Below are 17,456 nucleotides of genomic sequence, written 5' to 3'. Positions count from 1 at the left end.
CCCAGGCATCCCGAGCTTCCGTAAAGAATTTGAACGTTTATGGTCTCTTAATACTGAAAACATTGACTTGACTAAATATTTTTGTTAAACTAGAATTCGACATGGGGAACAAAAAGACAAAAGCTTAAGATGGGAATTAAATGATGTATGTTTTGTTTGTATGTTTCATAAACATTTTTTACATTTTAAATACCCTGGAGTGCATTATTAACAACGTTACGGGAAAATGACATAACACACACAAATTAGAGACAAACGGTACAGAATGAATCATGTGTAAAACCCACTCCAATTATTTTGCCTTTACTCTTACATTATATAAAGGTATTGTACATATACTGTATCATAAATTCATTCATACAATATATTAAGTTTGATTAATGGCATCCCTTGGTCATAATGTTAATCTTACATATAAACCAAAAGAGCACATTGACATTTGTATATGTGGAGGTAGTGTGGAGAGAGGTAAGTGTCCCTTTTTCAGGTGCGACGGCGGGAGGATGGAGAGGCAGGAGGTGATGTGGAAGAAGGAGAGGTGCTGCCGGAGGCTACTGGGGAGGAGTCAGGTGAACGTGAGCGCAGTCTTGTGGGACTGCTGCTGGGGGAGCCACGTGGCGACGAGTAAGGTGACAGGGCCTGGAGCATTCGTCCACTGCGCTCCTGAATAGCATGCTGTACAAGGACAACAGAGGGCATGTTACTATGTTTGAGAGTATCGGCATATCGGTTTTCAGTATAAAAGCCAATATTGGACATCCCTAATATTTCCTTTTTTAAAATTATGTGGTTTTAACATACCCAAGCTCCATCTGGCCCAAAAAGCTCCAGGAAGTTGCCTATGAATTCACGCGACTTCTCTTCCCACTTGTGTATTAGGTCCTGGCTCTTCTCCTCCACCCGGTACACAAAGTGTTTGGACTTCTCCTCCACAGTGCGGACCGTCTCTTTCATCTTGTCAACCTGGTTCTGAAGACGATATTTCTTCTCCTGTCGTAACAAAAGACACGGTTTACTTCTGCTTAGTTCTCCAAAACGATGCAGGAAGAGATTCTGGCTTACGTTAATGAATCCAACATTGAGTTCTCGAGCAGTGTAGCCTCTCTGGAGGTTACGTCGCACGTAGATGTCGTAGTCACGCACGATGCGGGTGATCAGGTCTGATGTAGAGATGCCCTCTGTCCTCTGGGTGGCCACAAACATCCCTAAAACAATAACACACATGACAATCCTGTATTAACTGCACAAGATTAACAAAATACACGTTTGACAAATCCTCACCAGCTGCTTTTATATGCTTATAAACATCCTCCGATCCCGCAGAGCTGTAAGGGATGTCATCATGGGCCACAAAATCAATCTGTAAGTATCACACAGTGTTAAAACCGATGAGATGAGATGCTTTGTTTTCTGTCTGTAAGACATTTAACCAACCTTATGTTTCTTAAGGAACTCAGTGGATAGGGTCCAGGGAGCGTCCCGCACCACCTCGTCAACATAGCGACAGTGCCTCAGGGCGTCATAGCGTTCCTCCTCTGTCATCACTGTGTATCCCTTAAACTTGTGGGTCAGCTCATCACTGCACACTACACACACACACACACACTGCTGTAATGACTCCACTACCGATTAAATACAAATTCTCTGTTCATTAATATGAATAACATGAAGGAGTCATTGTGTACCTCCCACTATCAGATGCGTGTTGGGGAAGACATTTTTGGCCTGCATCAGTGCTCGGGCGTGTCCAGAGTGAAAAAGATCAAATATCCCATCAGCGTAGACTCTAACAGGTCTATGAGCTACAACATAAGAAAATGAAACATGCTTTATACTTTTTTTATACTAATAACTGGTCATCAGGGCTGCATGGCGGATGAGTGGTTAGTGTGCAGGCCTCACAGGCCCACCCCTCGGCCATCTCTGTGTGGAGTTTGCATGTTCAGTCCCACATTCCAAAAACATGCTAGGTTAATTGGTGACTCCAAATTGTCCATAGGTATGAATGTGAGTGTGAATGGTTGTTTGTCTATATGTGCCCTGTGATTGGCTGGCGACCAGTCCAGGGTGTACCCCGCCTCTTGCCTGAAGACAGCTGGGATAGGTTCCAGCACCCCCGCGACCCTCGTGAGGATAAGCGGTATAGAAAAAAAATGGATGGATGAATGAATCCAGACAAGTATTACAGTGTGGGGCTGCATGAGTGCTGCCGGCACTGGGGAGATGTGGTTCATGGAATTCCAGCAATTCTAACATTGTCTATATGTGCCCTTTGATGGCTGTCGACCTGTCCAGGGCGTACCCCAAAGTCATTTGGGATAGGCTCCAGCTCACCCATGACCCATATGAGGACAAACGCTGGACAGATGAATGGATGACTGTGTGCTGAGTCATTTCCATTGGATATTATATGTAAAGGGTGCACTCACATTTGTGAGATAGTTGGTAATAGTATGACAGTAATTGTGAACTTAAGTGTTACTACCTGGTGTGCCCCTCTTAGCTTGGGCAATGGTGAGCTTTTCATGAGGGACTTCTGATTCATAACCCGTCGGCTTAGCAAAAACAGCAGGCTCCTTTAGTGCCTATATAGAGTATATAAAGACACCAGAGATTAAAACAAGCAAAATATACTCACTTGCAAGTTTGCTGTTGACTGCTACAGTTTGCAGACCGGTCCTCTAAGAATGCATCATGACAGCAGGCAAGTATGGACAGGCGCTAATTGCTTTTTTTTGGAAGTGTGCAAGAAACCCGTTTGGCTTTTAAAAGGTTACCAGGCTTTAAAGTGTAAGCAGCATAAATGTCTGACGCATGCAGGAAAAGCATAATCATGTTGTTAAGATAAATGAGCAATTAGAGCAACTGTGGAGGTTTATGTAATTTTATTTAGACATACAGTATTTATGAATAATGTCAACAGCCTTAAGGGTCAGGACATGGACTTTGTGTTGCGTGTGTGTGTGTATAATTAGACAACTTTATCTGTTGTGTTGTTCTTTGAACTTTACTTTTATCTAAATTCTTTAAACTTCGTTAGTGTTTGTTCTTTTAAAACACTTTTGACTTTTAATGTAATCTATTCCTGAATGCCATTTAGCTGCTGAGCTAACCCAGTACTCTTTATATTCTTTTACGATCAAAACTTCAATGAAAATGTGTTTTAAGGACAAAAAAAAGACAATTTGGGACTAGCATGTGCTAAACACACCCCCTTAGATTGTTCTTATTGTTGTTATCGTTATATACTGTACCACTCGAAAGTTTGGACACACTTTAGCATTTCATTGGACAATAAAGTGCTATACTAGACTAGACAATAGTACTTTATATGCATGGATATTGTACATATGCATTTTGACTTTTAATACAACCCAATTGGATCTGATTAAGACGGTGCAGATGTACCTAATGACGTGGTCAGTAAGTGTATTATGGCTATAAAGGACGAGTCATGTCATCCCACCCGTTTTATGAGTTAACTGTCTACATCAGGGGTAGTCAACCTACGGCTCCGGAGCAGGCTCCTTTGGTGACTGCATCTGGCTCTCTGATATTTCTTAACTCAATAACATTTATTCATTAAAAACAATTTTTAAGTACATTTTAAAGTAAACATTTTAATTAAACAGTACTAAAAATAGCATTCAAAATATATGAGATATTGTACTTTACCCTCCTTGAGCCGGCCCTTGGTCCCCGCGGGGCCTGTTGCTGGTTGTTGCCACATCTGTTGTTGCGTCTTCTTCCAGCCATGCTTTCTAGTAAAGAGCTTCGACAAACCGGTGGCTTTCCACAGATGATTTTCAGGCCTCTATCTGCCTCTACGCATACATACTATCGCCCTGCCCGGCCGACCCTGATGATGATAAAATGGAGTGAGCAAAGTTCACATTGCTCTAATGTAGTACGTGCTTGTCATCGGTGTCTTTCAGTTCACTTCCCTGTAGTCCATGCGTGCTGACTAAGATTAAAACTTACAGAAACCTATAAATGAATGTTCTGCTAAATAATTTTTAAAAAGTGGTCATTTCTTAGAAAGTTGAAACTAATGTTAACACCAGCTGGAGGTGAACTTGTACATTGCCAGCCTTTGAAACCAAACATAGTAGAACTGTATGTGCTTGTTTTTATGTAATTTCTGGTTAGAATACAGTTATACTTGTCCAAACATTTTCCATTAAGTGCCACATACTGAAAGGATGAAGGATTTAAGGAGCAACTTTGATATATATGATGACATAAATATTTAAAGAGTGTGATTATTACTGTGAATTCCGAGCTTGAGAAATTGCAGGAGGTCATTATATATACTGTCTATTATTGGTGTGGTGTCATCTTATAAAATAACACTAAAGTCATCACACAGCAACTTAACACTTAACTTATTGTGCTGCTGTTAGCATTTAATTTAGCGATGTGACATTGCGATTGACATTATTACTTACGTTTCCAACATTTCACGCTCTACAATCGATACTCAAATCAAAATATTGCTATTGCCAATACTTTTTCATAGCCATCTGAGGAACAGTAACATTTGTGTGAAACGTTACTTGTTTTAATAATCAATTATTTATTTTGTTTAAAATATTTGATTTAATAATGTATTAATTCATTCATCAAATGTATTGTATTCTATATACAATAAATACAATGAATACAAAATTTACTATAGACATTAGGTGAATTTGAAGTTTTGATATCGGTATTGTCGATACCAGCCTGAATTTTACCCAGTATCACATCATAAATGAAATCAGTGGTATTGCACATTTAAATATTACTTCTAGTCAGATGAACTTGTCAACTTGCTAGTAATATGCTGCCCTCTAGTGGTAATAGAAGGGAATGAGGAGCACACCTTTGACTATGTGACGAGTACGGAAGGAAACAGTATAAAGTGTCACTTTATGTTACTTGTAAGAGTTTTGACGACAGCCAAAATTATATTTCTCTTTCATTCGTGTCAATGCCCTTTAATAATTGTGAGTGAGTCAAAACCAGACACAATAATGTTATTGTGTCTCTAAATTATCTTAATCATAATCACATATTACAGCATCAAAAATGGACAAAATCTAAATGGCTAAATAGCTGTGTGTTATTTCTCAGCAACAATTGGATCACCGTGGTGTCATCCGGAACTTTCACATTTTAAAGGACAAATTTGATAATAGTTTGGGATTGCTATGCTATGCTGTGATATGTACAAACCAGTATTTTCCTTTTTGTAGAAAAAAAAAGTAAAATAGGAGTTTATTTGCAGTTCAAGACCACGTTGTGCGTCTGACGTGAAGAGCAACTTCATGCATCCATGCATACATACCAGGAATGAGCTGACAAGAATGTTTCACCTGTGAGCACAATGACCTGAAGCAAGGGGTGGGGCCATCTTAGTGAGTGCAGGCAGGGAGGGCTAAGTATCTACTTGGACTTCCTGAAGTGAACACTGCTTCAGCATGTAGGGATACAAACACTGCGTAACATTTTAGAGTCCAAATCCTTGGACACAACAACACAGGAAATACTCCCTCATAACTAAGGTAAGGTAAAACTACTACTAATACAGTTAATCACATGATTTGATTGTAAACAGGAATGCCTAACAATGTGCACATGTATCAGTGGAAACTAGTCACACACTGATTAGATTATTACATGCGTCCTGTTAAAAATAAATGTTCAAGTAATCACTGTCACTAAGATTTTGCAATCCAAATGGGATTGTTCATGCATGTCCTGTGTGCAAACATGGGAGGATAAGTAGATGAGTAACTCAGCCAGTCGCCTTACAGGATATAACTTTAAAAGAGAACATTTAAACTAGAAAACACTATCCTTGCCTATATGTATTCATACAATATATTGGTATTATATAACTTTGTTTTATTTGTGTTTTCCCAACTCCAGATTCATTTGCATGTAGTCGGACTCAAGTATGTCCCTGTGGCGATACTTGACACTTCTCTTGGCTGTAACTGTTCACACATGCAAAGGTAAGGCCCGGTGTAGCTTTTATTTGGTAGGACAGTAGATATGTACTGTAAACTGTACATTCACACAGGGGGGAAAAGGGGAACTGAAAACCAAATTGAGACACTTCAATGTGGTTATCGAGAAAACCAATGTCCCTCCTGTACCCTCTGTCACACCTCAGATGACATGTATGCAACAATGTGGCAACACATTGAGTAGTTTCTATTGAGTAATAGATACTGAGGATAGCTGGTATTTCTGCAACCCAACTGAACCACCTTTATATGTACAGTATATCCCATATGTATACTGTACTGGAAAATTATAGCCTGTTTAATTAATTGCTTTACTATTCACATCCATCCATACTAGAAGAACTGATACTTATTCATTTATCTGTACTGTACAGACTGAACTTGAAACTCATTCATTCATTCATTTTCTACTGCTTATCCACACAAGGGTCGCGGGGGTGCTGGAGCCTATCCCACATATCCCACAGGGCACATATAAACAAACAACCATTCACACTCACATGCACGAGGAGAACATGCAAACTCCACACAGAGATGGCCGAGGGTGGAATTGAACTTGGTCTCCTAGCTGTGAGGCCTGCACGCTAACCACTAGGTCACCGTGCAGCCCTGAACTTGAAACTGTACCAGGAAAATGCAACAAAATGGAAAGCATACAAACGAATTCAAGAGTCAAATTACATGTTGAGTACTATAAATGTGTACCTTTTGGTAGGTCTGCATTCAAATGAAAGCACCAGCCAACACTAGAAACAAAGTTATAGTCAGTTTCAGGCAGAGTTGGAATGGAACAAAACATCCAGGACCAATTTTTGTCCTAGTGACATCACATCCACAGGAGCTCCCAATCAAAAATCCTGACATGAAAAGTAAAGGAATAGTGTACGGAATAATACAAAAAAAAACAATATAACCATCTGAAAAATGGACTAACACAATTATTTTTTAATTGTAACAGTATTATTATAAAGGACAATAAACCATAAACACTGACTGAAAAAATAAATAAAGCATACAAATTATTACAATTGTTCAGTTAATGTCCTTCATGATGTAAATAGGAAATATAAATGTGCATGTTGACACTTGAAACATAACTCTGCAGGTGGCATGACTGAGGAAATGCCACTATAGGTAGAAATGATTGCAATGCTCACAACATATCACATTGCACCATGTGACTTGTAAGCTTGGAGATGCGCACTATATCCATTGATATAGTGCTTAATGCATGAATCAGTATGGTATGCTATTCATATTCCACTACTTTACGTAACTAGATTTAGTCATCATGTTTCTAAAGTGACAAAATGTAAGCAAAGCAACATATTGTGTCAATGTGTAAAAGATATGGTTTGATGAATTATCAGTAATAGATATGGAGAAGGGGAATCATTTGATGTTGGTACCAAAGCTTTTATGGTATTGGTCGTGGCGGCTTTAGTTCAGGAGGTAGAAGGTGGTTGGTGGTGGGAATTGGCAGCCATGTTTCTCTCAGTCTACCCCAGGGCAGGCAGATGTACTGTAGGTCACCACCACCAGTGTGTGACGGAGGAGTGAATGAATAATGGCTTATGAATGTTAGCACTATAGAAATCCAATACCCACCCAATTGAAAATTCCTTGGAATCTTCAGGACATCCAGGCTCATCTATTGCCTTGTATGCTTCACTGCTCTCCATTTTGTTGCATTTTGCTGATTTCAGTTTGGAGTTCAGTCTGTACAGTACTGATAAATAAAAAGAGATCAGTTTTTGGAAGCATGACGGGAAATAATTCAGAACCACCGGGTTATAGATAATTACGTAGCAATAATAGAAGCATCAATAATGAGTCACCATCAAGGGAAACCAACTGTAATATGTCGAAATACCCATTTACGCAAACTGTTTGTGTAATTCCAGGAATAATATTAATAGCATATTAGTTACAGTAATGCTAGTACAATGTACAGTCTTAGCTGTTTACACTGGGGAAATACAGTCATTACTTCTACAAAGTTTCTATGTTGTGGCAGTTTAATTGTACAATAATGTGGTTTCGTTCAACATAACATTATGCATCATGCAGTGTCCCATAAGTTCCACTTGGTCACATGATAAGTCTCATCTGATTCCAATGTGTTGTGGTGTTTACCAGTAAGAACTCCTGTGATCTTAGACTCTTCGACTCTTTTGGTACTGTATGTTGATGATAATGATGTGGGTTAGATATCATTATTTTATAGTACTAATGAACTCATTCAGCGCCAGACATTTTTCAAATGACAACCCCTTGAGTAGTGGCCATTTTTGGCAATTTAGACTGATCTTTCAAGGCGCACAGAATATTGTATTTTATGGCTATAAAAACATGCAGCCTACCATCTTTCATCGGGAAAAAAAAGTTAGTTTCTACCTGTTTTCAGTTTACGGACAGATTACCAGAGTTTCAGGAAAAGATCAGTTGCCAACTAGAAGCTTTTTGAGAAAAGGTACAATTTGACACAAATATTTTTTGCTTTTGTGACAGCTCAAATATCTAAAGAATTATACCACAACATAAACAACACAAAGGAAGTTGTTTCTTTTACATCAAAATAACAATTTATTTACAAGTATATAATATAACCATGAACTATTTATAGCTTTCAGATTTAAAACTGAACTGTGTGTGTGCACATCACTGTTCTTCCTGTCATGTGTGTTTCTCCTTTCCCTCCATCTTAACATATGCACTTCTGCCATCTAGTGGCCATTTTTATTGCTCTCATGTCTAATCCTTTGGATGAGGAGTTGTATCATGTTGTATCAGGTTCATAAAAATGTATAACTAAGGCTTTAGTATTCATTAATTCATTTTCTATCGCTTATCCTCACGAGGGTCGCGGGGGTGCTGGAGCCTATCCCAGCTGTCTTCGGGCAAGAGGGCTTAGGTATTGAATGGGTTAAATAACAAAATTATTGTGTCTCATGATTCTTTTGGTGCTGTTTTCTGAGTATTTTAAGATCCCTGCCATCCACACAATCTCAAAGGCATAGCTAGCATACGTATGTCATGGGGCAGTTATTGTTGAGACCAATTAAATCTGCCTAGCAACAAGCAGCTGCACATGCAGTTGAACTTTTGAGTTCAATAATAATTACCATAATGACTCAAATATGAGACAGTTTTTACCAAGAAAAAATTCTGGAAAGAGGTATCCATGTACACCAAACAACTTCTCCTCAAGTTAGGGAGAGCTTTTCTTCCTGTCACTGACACACGCAGATACAAAGACATGCCAAAAGAAACTGTCTTAAAATTTTAGAGTTTAATATTATAATATTATATAACTATGCACGGTTACCGCTCAGGCCACACAGCTAGGAGACCTGAGTTCGATTCCATGATAATGGTGATCAGTAATCAGAGTCAACTGTCAAGAAAAATTATCTATTTTTTTTATTGTATTCTACTAGTTGTTTCACTGGTGTGCTCATAAGGGTTCATTTTGTCTTTTGTTTAGTCTCAAAAAATATGTTATAGTCGGGTGTTTGTGCATATGTAGCTGATGTCAGTGACTGTATGTTGATTTGTTTTTGTCCTCGCCATATATAAGTTTTCTTTTCTCCCCACTTCCAGCTGAGAAATGTGATGACTTGGCAGATTTAGACCTGGGTCATGCAATCATCGGCACCACCCTGAAGATGAGGTTGCTGCTGTTCACCAGAGACACCATTCATTGCGGCTCACTTCTGTCTCACAGCAACCTGTCGGCCAACCCGAACTTCAACTTGTCTCGGCCCACTACATTTATCATCCACGGGTACCGGCCCACGGGTTCTCCTCCGGTGTGGGCTCACCTGATCACAGAGCAGCTTCTGGCCAGAAAGGACCTCAATGTCATAATAGCAGATTGGAATTACGGAGCAGCTAATGTGAATTATTTGAAGGCAGTAGAGAACACGCACAAGGCGGCACACAACCTTACTGCCTTCTTTAAAAAGATGCAGGTAACTATTTGGAGGTCCTGCTTTATCATGTATACTGTGATTGGACTTAGGACAACAACAGCTTTATGATGTATGATGATTTTTACAGGAGAATGGTGCCTCTTTGAGTGACATCCACATGATCGGAATCAGTCTCGGTGCTCACATTTCTGGTTTTGTGGGTGCTAACCTCAATGGGGCAATTGGAAGAATTACAGGTAAGCAATTACCTGTTAGATTAACTGGTGACTCCAAATTGTCCATAGGTATGAATGTGAGTGTGAATGGTTGTTTGTCTATATGTGCCTTGTGATTGGCTGGCGACCAGTCCAGGGTGTACCCCGCCTCTCGCCCGAAGACAGCTGGGATAGGCTCCTGCATACCTGCAACCCTCGTGAGGATAAGCGGTAGAAAATGAATGACTGAAAAGTGGGTTGCTATATCCTCCAAGGAGTACTTAGTGCTTTGTTCAAGGGCAGCTAAACCACCAGCTAATTTCCTGGGGGTACAGTATATGACGACCACAACAATATGAATGGATCCCTGCACTGCCCTGCACTCAAATGGGCTCATCCAGAATTTGAACCCGGTCATACCTCAAGTCCAACAAGCCATGCTTTATGACCATACTGCATATTCACAGCTCTGGATCCTGCTGGGCCTCAGTTCACTGGTACTCCTCCAGAGGGCCGCCTGGATCCCACAGATGCCCAGTTTGTGGATGCTCTGCACACAGACATAGACGGTAAAAAGTCATAATAATAATGACTTCATAAATTATGTCATGCTTTAATGTGGTGTTGTTTGTTGCAGCTCTAGGCTATAGAGAAGCTCTAGGTCATATTGATTTTTACGCCAATGGAGGAACCGATCAGCCTGGCTGCCCCAAAACCATCTTTTCAGGTATTTTTCATTGAAATGAAAAGAAACTGTACAAATGAAACTTCACTGATTTGCTGTGTTGATAGTGTCTACTTTCTTTCGTTTGTGTAGGAACAGCCTATTTTAAATGTGATCACCAGAGATCTGTGTACCTGTACTGTGAGTCCTTGAATCACACTTGCAGCAGCAGAGCCTTCCCATGCGCCTCCTATAGAGACTTTCTGGATGGGAACTGCATGAGCTGTGACCACTTTGGCGATGCCGGATGCCCAGTTTTTGGTAAACACTCCTATTATTGTTAGAATAGGGAACACATGCACATCACATTAGGTACTTCTTCAAAATACTGCCTTTATGGACATAATACTGCTTAGTTATATCATTGGGGTGGCGAAGGTGCATTACTCACATGGAGGTGGCAATAACTTGGCCAGCGAGTGACCAGGGGTGCCCACAGGTACCACTGGCCACCCTGTAGATCCGCCAATGCTTCTGCACCTTCTATTAGAGCAATTAACAGCTGAGGAGTGTTTTCAAATTTCTGGATTCTGCTCACCATCATGGCAGCCAAACTCACGCCGGGCATCATATAAGCGGATGCCGATCGGCACTGCTGTTTTTAACTCTATGGATTCCTTGCTTTACATGCCCACTCATGCTGCTGCAGTTTCCAATATTAATAGAATTATGTGCTGAATTGATTGCAAAGTCAATATTGTGAGAAAACTTAACCAGAACCAACCAACATACGGTAATCGTGGAAAACTGTGGTGGGGGTGGCCACTGGGGTTGCTCACTCCGCCACTGATTGTTGATAAACACAATAAATACACTATTAATTGTCATTTCCCTTCATTCCAGGTTATGACGTTGACAAATGGAAGGATGTTTTGTTGAGGATGGGCCAAACAAAAACCTTCTTCTTCACAAATAAAAAGTCTCCATTCTGCAGTAAGTAAGAGAATTACTTCTGGAAGATGTCCTTATAAGAAAGATTAAATTATTACCAAGCCATGGGAAATTGCAGTTATTACATAAATGAAGTAAAGACTATAAAAAATGGCATCTTCTCCTTCTTTCTCTCTGGGCTTTTCCCTTCAGGGGTCGCCAAAGCAAATCAATCTCCTCCATTCAACCCTGTCTTCTGCATCTGTCTCTCTCACACCCTACTACCCTCGTGTCCTCCTTCACTACATCCATAAACCTCCTCTTTGGTCTTCCTCTACACCTCCTACCTGGCAGCTCTAAACGCAGCATCCTTCTACCAATATATTCACTATCTCTCCTCTGGACATGTCCCAACCATCTCAGTCTGGCCTCTCTGACTTTATCTCCAAGGCCTCTAACATGTAATGTCCCTCTCATGTACTTGTTCCTGATCCTATCCATCCTGGTCACTCCCAATGAGAACCTCAGCATCCTCATCTCTGCTACCTCTAATTCTGCTCGCTGGCACTGTCTCTAGATCAAACAACATGGCTGGTCTCACTACAGTTTTCTATACCTTTGCTTTCATTTTAGCTGAAACTCAACAGGCATGTTGCCTGTAAAGAGCTAGTTATCTGAATCCATTATAAAAGGAATGCAAATTTTGAATATTCAGTCACTAATATATTGGAAATTCAAGTTATTATCTGAGCTAAAATGTGATAAACCCAATGGTCATGACAATCGAGACAAAACCCTCAACAAACTACAATATATTCAGAACTCCGCTGCCCGCCTCCTCACCTCCACCCGCTCCCGTGAACACATTACCCCTGTCCTCCAAAACCTCCACTGGCTTCCCATTCCCCAACGCATTCACTTCAATATTCTTCTCATCACCTACAAAGCCCTCCACGATGACCCCCCCATATCTCACAGACCTGCTCCATCCACACGATCCCCCGCGTCCCCTTCGCTCCTCAGACTCCAACCTCCTGGCACTCCCCTGTAAGACCAAGGTCCGAACCTGGGGAGACAGAGCCTTCTCCATCGCTGCCCCCACCCTCTGGAACTCTTTGCCCCATTCACTCCGTGCTTGCCCTGACCTTCCCACCTTCAAAAACCAACTAAAAACCCACCTCTTTAAATCTGTTTTTAATGTTTAACTTTTTATATCTGACTGCTGTGCCCCGCCCCGCTTTTACTCATCTTTTAACTGTGTATTAACCAATGAATGCTGTATTTTGGTGTGTCTTCTATTCTGTTTACTTGCTTTATTCAACTTCATTTTTCAAGTGTCTTTGAGTATCTTGAAAAGCGCTATACAAATAAAATGTATTAATAGGCTGTTCAAGCTTTTAGCTTTGTTATATTTTTAACTTGAGTATTACAGAAGGAATTTATCCTCAAGTATGGAAGGTAGCTAAGGTTACTCCTCTACAGAAAAGCAATAGTCAATAGAGAAGTCTTCCAAAGACTCCAAACTAAACTAATTACTTGTCTCACCATGTATGTAACTTCATGTAAATGACTTCTTTCAGTGACCAACTACAGGCTGGATGTGGTGGTATGGAATGAGGATGTACATTGGGGATATATTACTGTTAAACTACATGGGATTGGTCCTGATGCTGTAGCACATATTGACCAGTAAGTCTGTAGCTTAAATTTCATATTTATATTTCTTTTGTAATTTTCTTTTTATGTGTGTTTATGTGTACTTTTTTTCTATCTTACAGTAAAGCATCCCAGTTCAAGAAGTACAAAGAGACTAAATTGTTTGCTCAGTTTGACACAGAGCTTCAGTCAGTCAACAAAATGACTCTCATGTTCTCCACCGGAAACGTTTTCAAGCCCAAATACAAACTACGTGTTCTCCGGATTCGCCTCACGCATCTGGAACGTAACGACAGGTACAAGCAGAAGCCAGTTATTCATTTATTTGATATCTTTCCATCTTTTTTATATGTTTGTTCAACTTTGTCCATCTCAGGCCTTTGTGTCGTTACGACTTGGTCCTGGAGGAGGACAAAGAGATCACGTTCACTCCTCTTTATTGTCAAGAATCCGATTTTTGAGGCAAAATCTCATCACTCGTCATATATCGAATGTACTGTGTTTTCTGCTTTAAAAAACAATTTTTTAATCTTTATTTCTCACCTCATTTTGCAACACAAGTTAGTTATTTTAAAATAATATAACAATATTGCTTGTGTTCATAAAGTGAATGTAAATAGATGTAAATGTCCCAGATGTTTACATATTTTTTCCATTATAGTTCCAGTATATCAATATGGTTTTTATTTATTTGTGTGAATATATTTGTGGTTCTGAATAAAAAAAAATACTACCAGATTTCCTCATTTTTGTTCCCTGTCAATTGTGATTAATTTTTAACTATAATTATAATAAGTTTAACTATAATTTAAAAAAATCTGTACTTTTAATTAGATGTGGCAAACATACATATACCATAAAATTGTGCCTTTACAAAGATAATTGGCTGACTGAGAGGTAATCATTAACAATATGTTTAATATTGTGGCTGTAGAACTTTATCTAAATATAAAAAAATCTAAATTACAAACAGCCCTCATAATGACATCATTCTATACCACTGCAAACTACAACAGTGTGAATAGAAATAATGAAATGATTGTCCTTATATAGATGTTTTGTCATTTGGACATGTGCTTCTTCATGCGCTGTATCTCCATCTAAAACACACAAAAGAAAGAAGGCATCATCACATGAACTACCCATGCACACATAAAGGCTTAATTACCTGTAAAGTCAGACGAATTCGCTTCTCCTCATCCAGCTCATTCATCAGCAGTTTAATTTCTTTGCTGCAACACAAAATAATGAGGTGAGCAATACATTCAAGTCATAAAGAGATGTTGCATATTACTGACAGAGTCGTCCTACTTATGCTGAGTCTTCATCTGTTCAAACTGCTCTCTCAGGTCTCTCAGCTCAGACTGCAGTCGCTCCAGTTTTGGTGATGATGTGTGTTCTGTTGGACTTCTTCTTGGTCGAGGTTCTGATTCCAGGCCCTGAGAGGTCTGCCTAGCGTGAAGAACAGCTGACAGAGCTTTGGGAAGCAGTGGGGAAAGCGTAGGGGACGTGTATGGGAGAACGTTTCTGGGTTCATAAGCCTGTGAAGAGCAAGAGTATTAGAAAAAGAAAACATTTTGTCAATAATTTCTATCACATGTGTTATTATGTTCAATAGAGGGAGCCTGGGCAAATATGTTTGTATTTTTTTTATACTTACAGCTCCATTGGGACTTGTTTCTTTTTTTTGTAGGATTGAAGAATTCAGCTCCTCACTCTGGTTGCCTTTTCTTTCCATCAACAGTGCATGCACCTTGTCGGCCCTGCTGAATTTGAAACACAAAATGTCTCATTTCAATATGATTGCTTAAAAATATTGTTTTGAAGTCAACTTTTGTAAAATTGTGTAAAGTTATGTGCTTCAGAAAAGGGCTTCATTTTCTTAGGTAAGATGTATTCACATATAAACCCATAAATATAGACGTCCCTCATTTATAGCTGTTCCAGAGCCGACCATGATCAGTGAATTTTCAAGCATTCATCAAAATAAAATGTATCATTTCTATCTGTTGTGTTTTGTTTATAATTCCATGTTGGAAGTGTTTAAATATTTAATTATATATTTTCTAAATGGGTGTCAAATAATACTCTTATATGACAATAAAATCATATTGACCTGAATACAAGACGGCCCATCTTTTCAAATATGGTTTTTAAGACAAAAGTTTCAAGCATTTATAATCAAATTTATTAAAGGCTTGACAGTTTGATGAGGCTATGTCATTGCTCGCCATTATCTTAAAATTAGCATTACACCTCTCATATCCTAAGTTGTTTGTTTTCCAATCGGAGTCTCTGCGTCATGGTTGGCGCTCTGGAGGTCACAGGTGTGTTACTGCCAAGAAGAAAAGCTCTGGTGTGCTTGAGGAGAAGGCTAACTGGTTGTTTGTACAAATAAATCTCTAGACCCCAAATATAAAATTACACTTCTTTTTATTGTAGGAAGAAAACACCTTCTATTCCAGGCAATGTGGCATCATGAAAATGTGGCACATTGAGACGTCTGCCTTATACAGTACAAGTATTTTCCCTTGCCATGTACACTATTTTTGGGTACACAATTTCAGTATTCAGTTAGAGAGGTGTGTAAAAAAAAATCAATCCATGTATTTTCTATGCCGCTTATCCTTACTAGGGTCATGAGGGTATGCTGGAGCCTATCCCCGCTGACTTCAGGCGAGAGGTGGAGTACACCCTGGACTGGTCATTGTAATAATGTTTTGACACTGTAACAAAGGGATTCAATTACTATGATTTATTGCGGGTGTAGTTAATAATACATCATAAATACGACAGTTCGAAGCAAGTCAGTGAAGCACAAATGCCTGGTACCAGGACACTGGTATTTGCATTATGTCTGCCATCATCAAGACATGCCCAAACCAACGTGCCAGATGTCTGTCACAAACACACAAAGCCAATTAGCAGATTGTCGTTAGTTGCTGTACAAATACTATAGTCTTTATTACTTACCGTGTTTAGTGAGCCTCCCCAGTGAGATACAGCAACATCTGCGGTAACTCAACACCAGCCATTGTAGCTCACTGTGGTCTTCACGATGTGTTTTGATGAGGCGTGCAACACTCGGGGCTATGTTTAGCACAGGCGCACCACCCTGCTCACAAATATCACCAGGCAAGAATGAAGGGCGTCGCGGAGTGAAGGACAAGTAGTTTTTAGGCACAGCAGAGGGTTACAAAAAAAGAGGAGCGATAGACCCCTGCATTTTCTTTCAGGTATCCTTTTATGAAATGTCGGGTTTTGATTGGTGCAAAGTCAAAATGTCTCCACACTTGGAAGTCATGTGAGAGAGGTGACTGGAGCACTGCTCACGGAAGGGAATATATCCAAAGAGGTAGACCAGCAAAAACTTCAGGTTTGAAAAAAAAAATGAAAACAATTAAAAGTGTTGGGTTTGGTGTACTGTAATGTTTTGTAGCCCATTAAATTATAAGGCCTTTTATATTTTTCAAACCCAAGTGCCTGGACCTGGACTTTTTATGCATTTTTTTTTCTGGCCATACTATATCATCAATGCCATCACAAAAGCCATCATTACCCCCATCAAGACTTTTAATCAGTTCACACCCAACCATTGTTTTTTCCTTGAATATATTCATATATTCTATATTCATTCGAATGAGAAAATGTAAATACAGTGAAGAAAATAAGTATTTGAACACCCTGCTATTTTGCTATTTCTCCCACTTAGAAATCATGGAGGGGTCTGAAATTTTCATCGTAGGTGCATGTCCACTGTGAGAGAGATAAACTAAAAAGAAAAATCCAGAAATCACAATGCATGATTTTTTTAACAATTTATTTGTGTGATACAGCTGCTAATAAGTATTTGAACACCTGAGAAAATGAATGTTAATATTTGGTACAGTAGCCTTTGTTTGCTACTACAGAGGTCAAACGTTTCCTGTAGTTTTTCACCAGGTTTGCACACACTGCAGGAGGGATCTTGGCCCACTCCTCCACACAGATCTTCTCTAGATCAGTCAGGTTTCTGGGCTGTCGCTGAGAAACACGGAGTTTGAGCTCCCTCCAAAGATTTTCG

General features: G+C 39.5%; 3 protein-coding genes across 6 annotated transcripts; 1 reads left to right on the top strand and 2 right to left on the bottom strand.

Moving 5' to 3' along the window:
- Positions 1-71: 71 nt before the first annotated feature.
- Positions 72-4,087, bottom strand: pcyt1bb (phosphate cytidylyltransferase 1B, choline b). Its single transcript, XM_058087802.1, has 8 exons — positions 3,676-4,087; positions 2,486-2,585; positions 1,686-1,802; positions 1,435-1,586; positions 1,282-1,360; positions 1,063-1,205; positions 802-990; positions 72-675 (listed from the first exon to the last, which is right to left on the bottom strand). The coding sequence occupies exons 1-8, from the start codon at positions 3,754-3,756 to the stop codon at positions 484-486; spliced, it is 1,053 nt and encodes a 350-aa protein (XP_057943785.1). The 5' UTR covers positions 3,757-4,087; the 3' UTR covers positions 72-483.
- Positions 4,088-5,389: 1,302 nt separating this feature from the next.
- On the top strand, positions 5,390-14,133 carry lipia (lipase, member Ia). 2 transcript variants are annotated; one of them, XM_058088129.1, is made up of 11 exons: positions 5,390-5,546; positions 5,914-5,999; positions 9,618-9,988; positions 10,077-10,185; positions 10,611-10,712; positions 10,781-10,870; positions 10,961-11,128; positions 11,711-11,800; positions 13,318-13,426; positions 13,516-13,689; positions 13,770-14,133. In XM_058088129.1, the coding sequence occupies exons 2-11, from the start codon at positions 5,942-5,944 to the stop codon at positions 13,852-13,854; spliced, it is 1,356 nt and encodes a 451-aa protein (XP_057944112.1). In that variant the 5' UTR covers positions 5,390-5,546; positions 5,914-5,941; the 3' UTR covers positions 13,855-14,133. The 2 variants fall into 2 exon arrangements, with proteins under 2 accessions (XP_057944112.1, XP_057944113.1); XM_058088130.1 differs by having other exon boundaries at positions 5,403-5,546; positions 9,742-9,988.
- si:dkey-71d15.2 (SH3 domain-containing kinase-binding protein 1) lies at positions 13,690-16,915 on the bottom strand. Of its 3 annotated transcripts, XM_058088131.1 has the most exons (6): positions 16,367-16,915; positions 16,026-16,119; positions 15,054-15,159; positions 14,705-14,934; positions 14,562-14,625; positions 13,690-14,493 (listed from the first exon to the last, which is right to left on the bottom strand). In XM_058088131.1, exons 3-6 carry the CDS (start codon positions 15,129-15,131, stop codon positions 14,455-14,457), a joined length of 411 nt encoding a protein of 136 aa, XP_057944114.1. In that variant the 5' UTR covers positions 15,132-15,159; positions 16,026-16,119; positions 16,367-16,915; the 3' UTR covers positions 13,690-14,454. The 3 variants fall into 3 exon arrangements, with proteins under 3 accessions (XP_057944114.1, XP_057944116.1, XP_057944115.1); XM_058088133.1 differs by lacking the exon at positions 16,026-16,119 and having other exon boundaries at positions 15,054-15,156; XM_058088132.1 differs by lacking the exon at positions 16,026-16,119 and having other exon boundaries at positions 16,367-16,914.
- Between the last annotated feature and the right edge of the window lie 541 nt (positions 16,916-17,456).

This window comes from Doryrhamphus excisus, chromosome 11, assembly GCF_030265055.1.
Source record: "Doryrhamphus excisus isolate RoL2022-K1 chromosome 11, RoL_Dexc_1.0, whole genome shotgun sequence".
Lineage (NCBI taxonomy): Eukaryota > Metazoa > Chordata > Actinopteri > Syngnathiformes > Syngnathidae > Doryrhamphus > Doryrhamphus excisus.
This window is presented reverse-complemented; position numbering and strand designations above follow the sequence as displayed.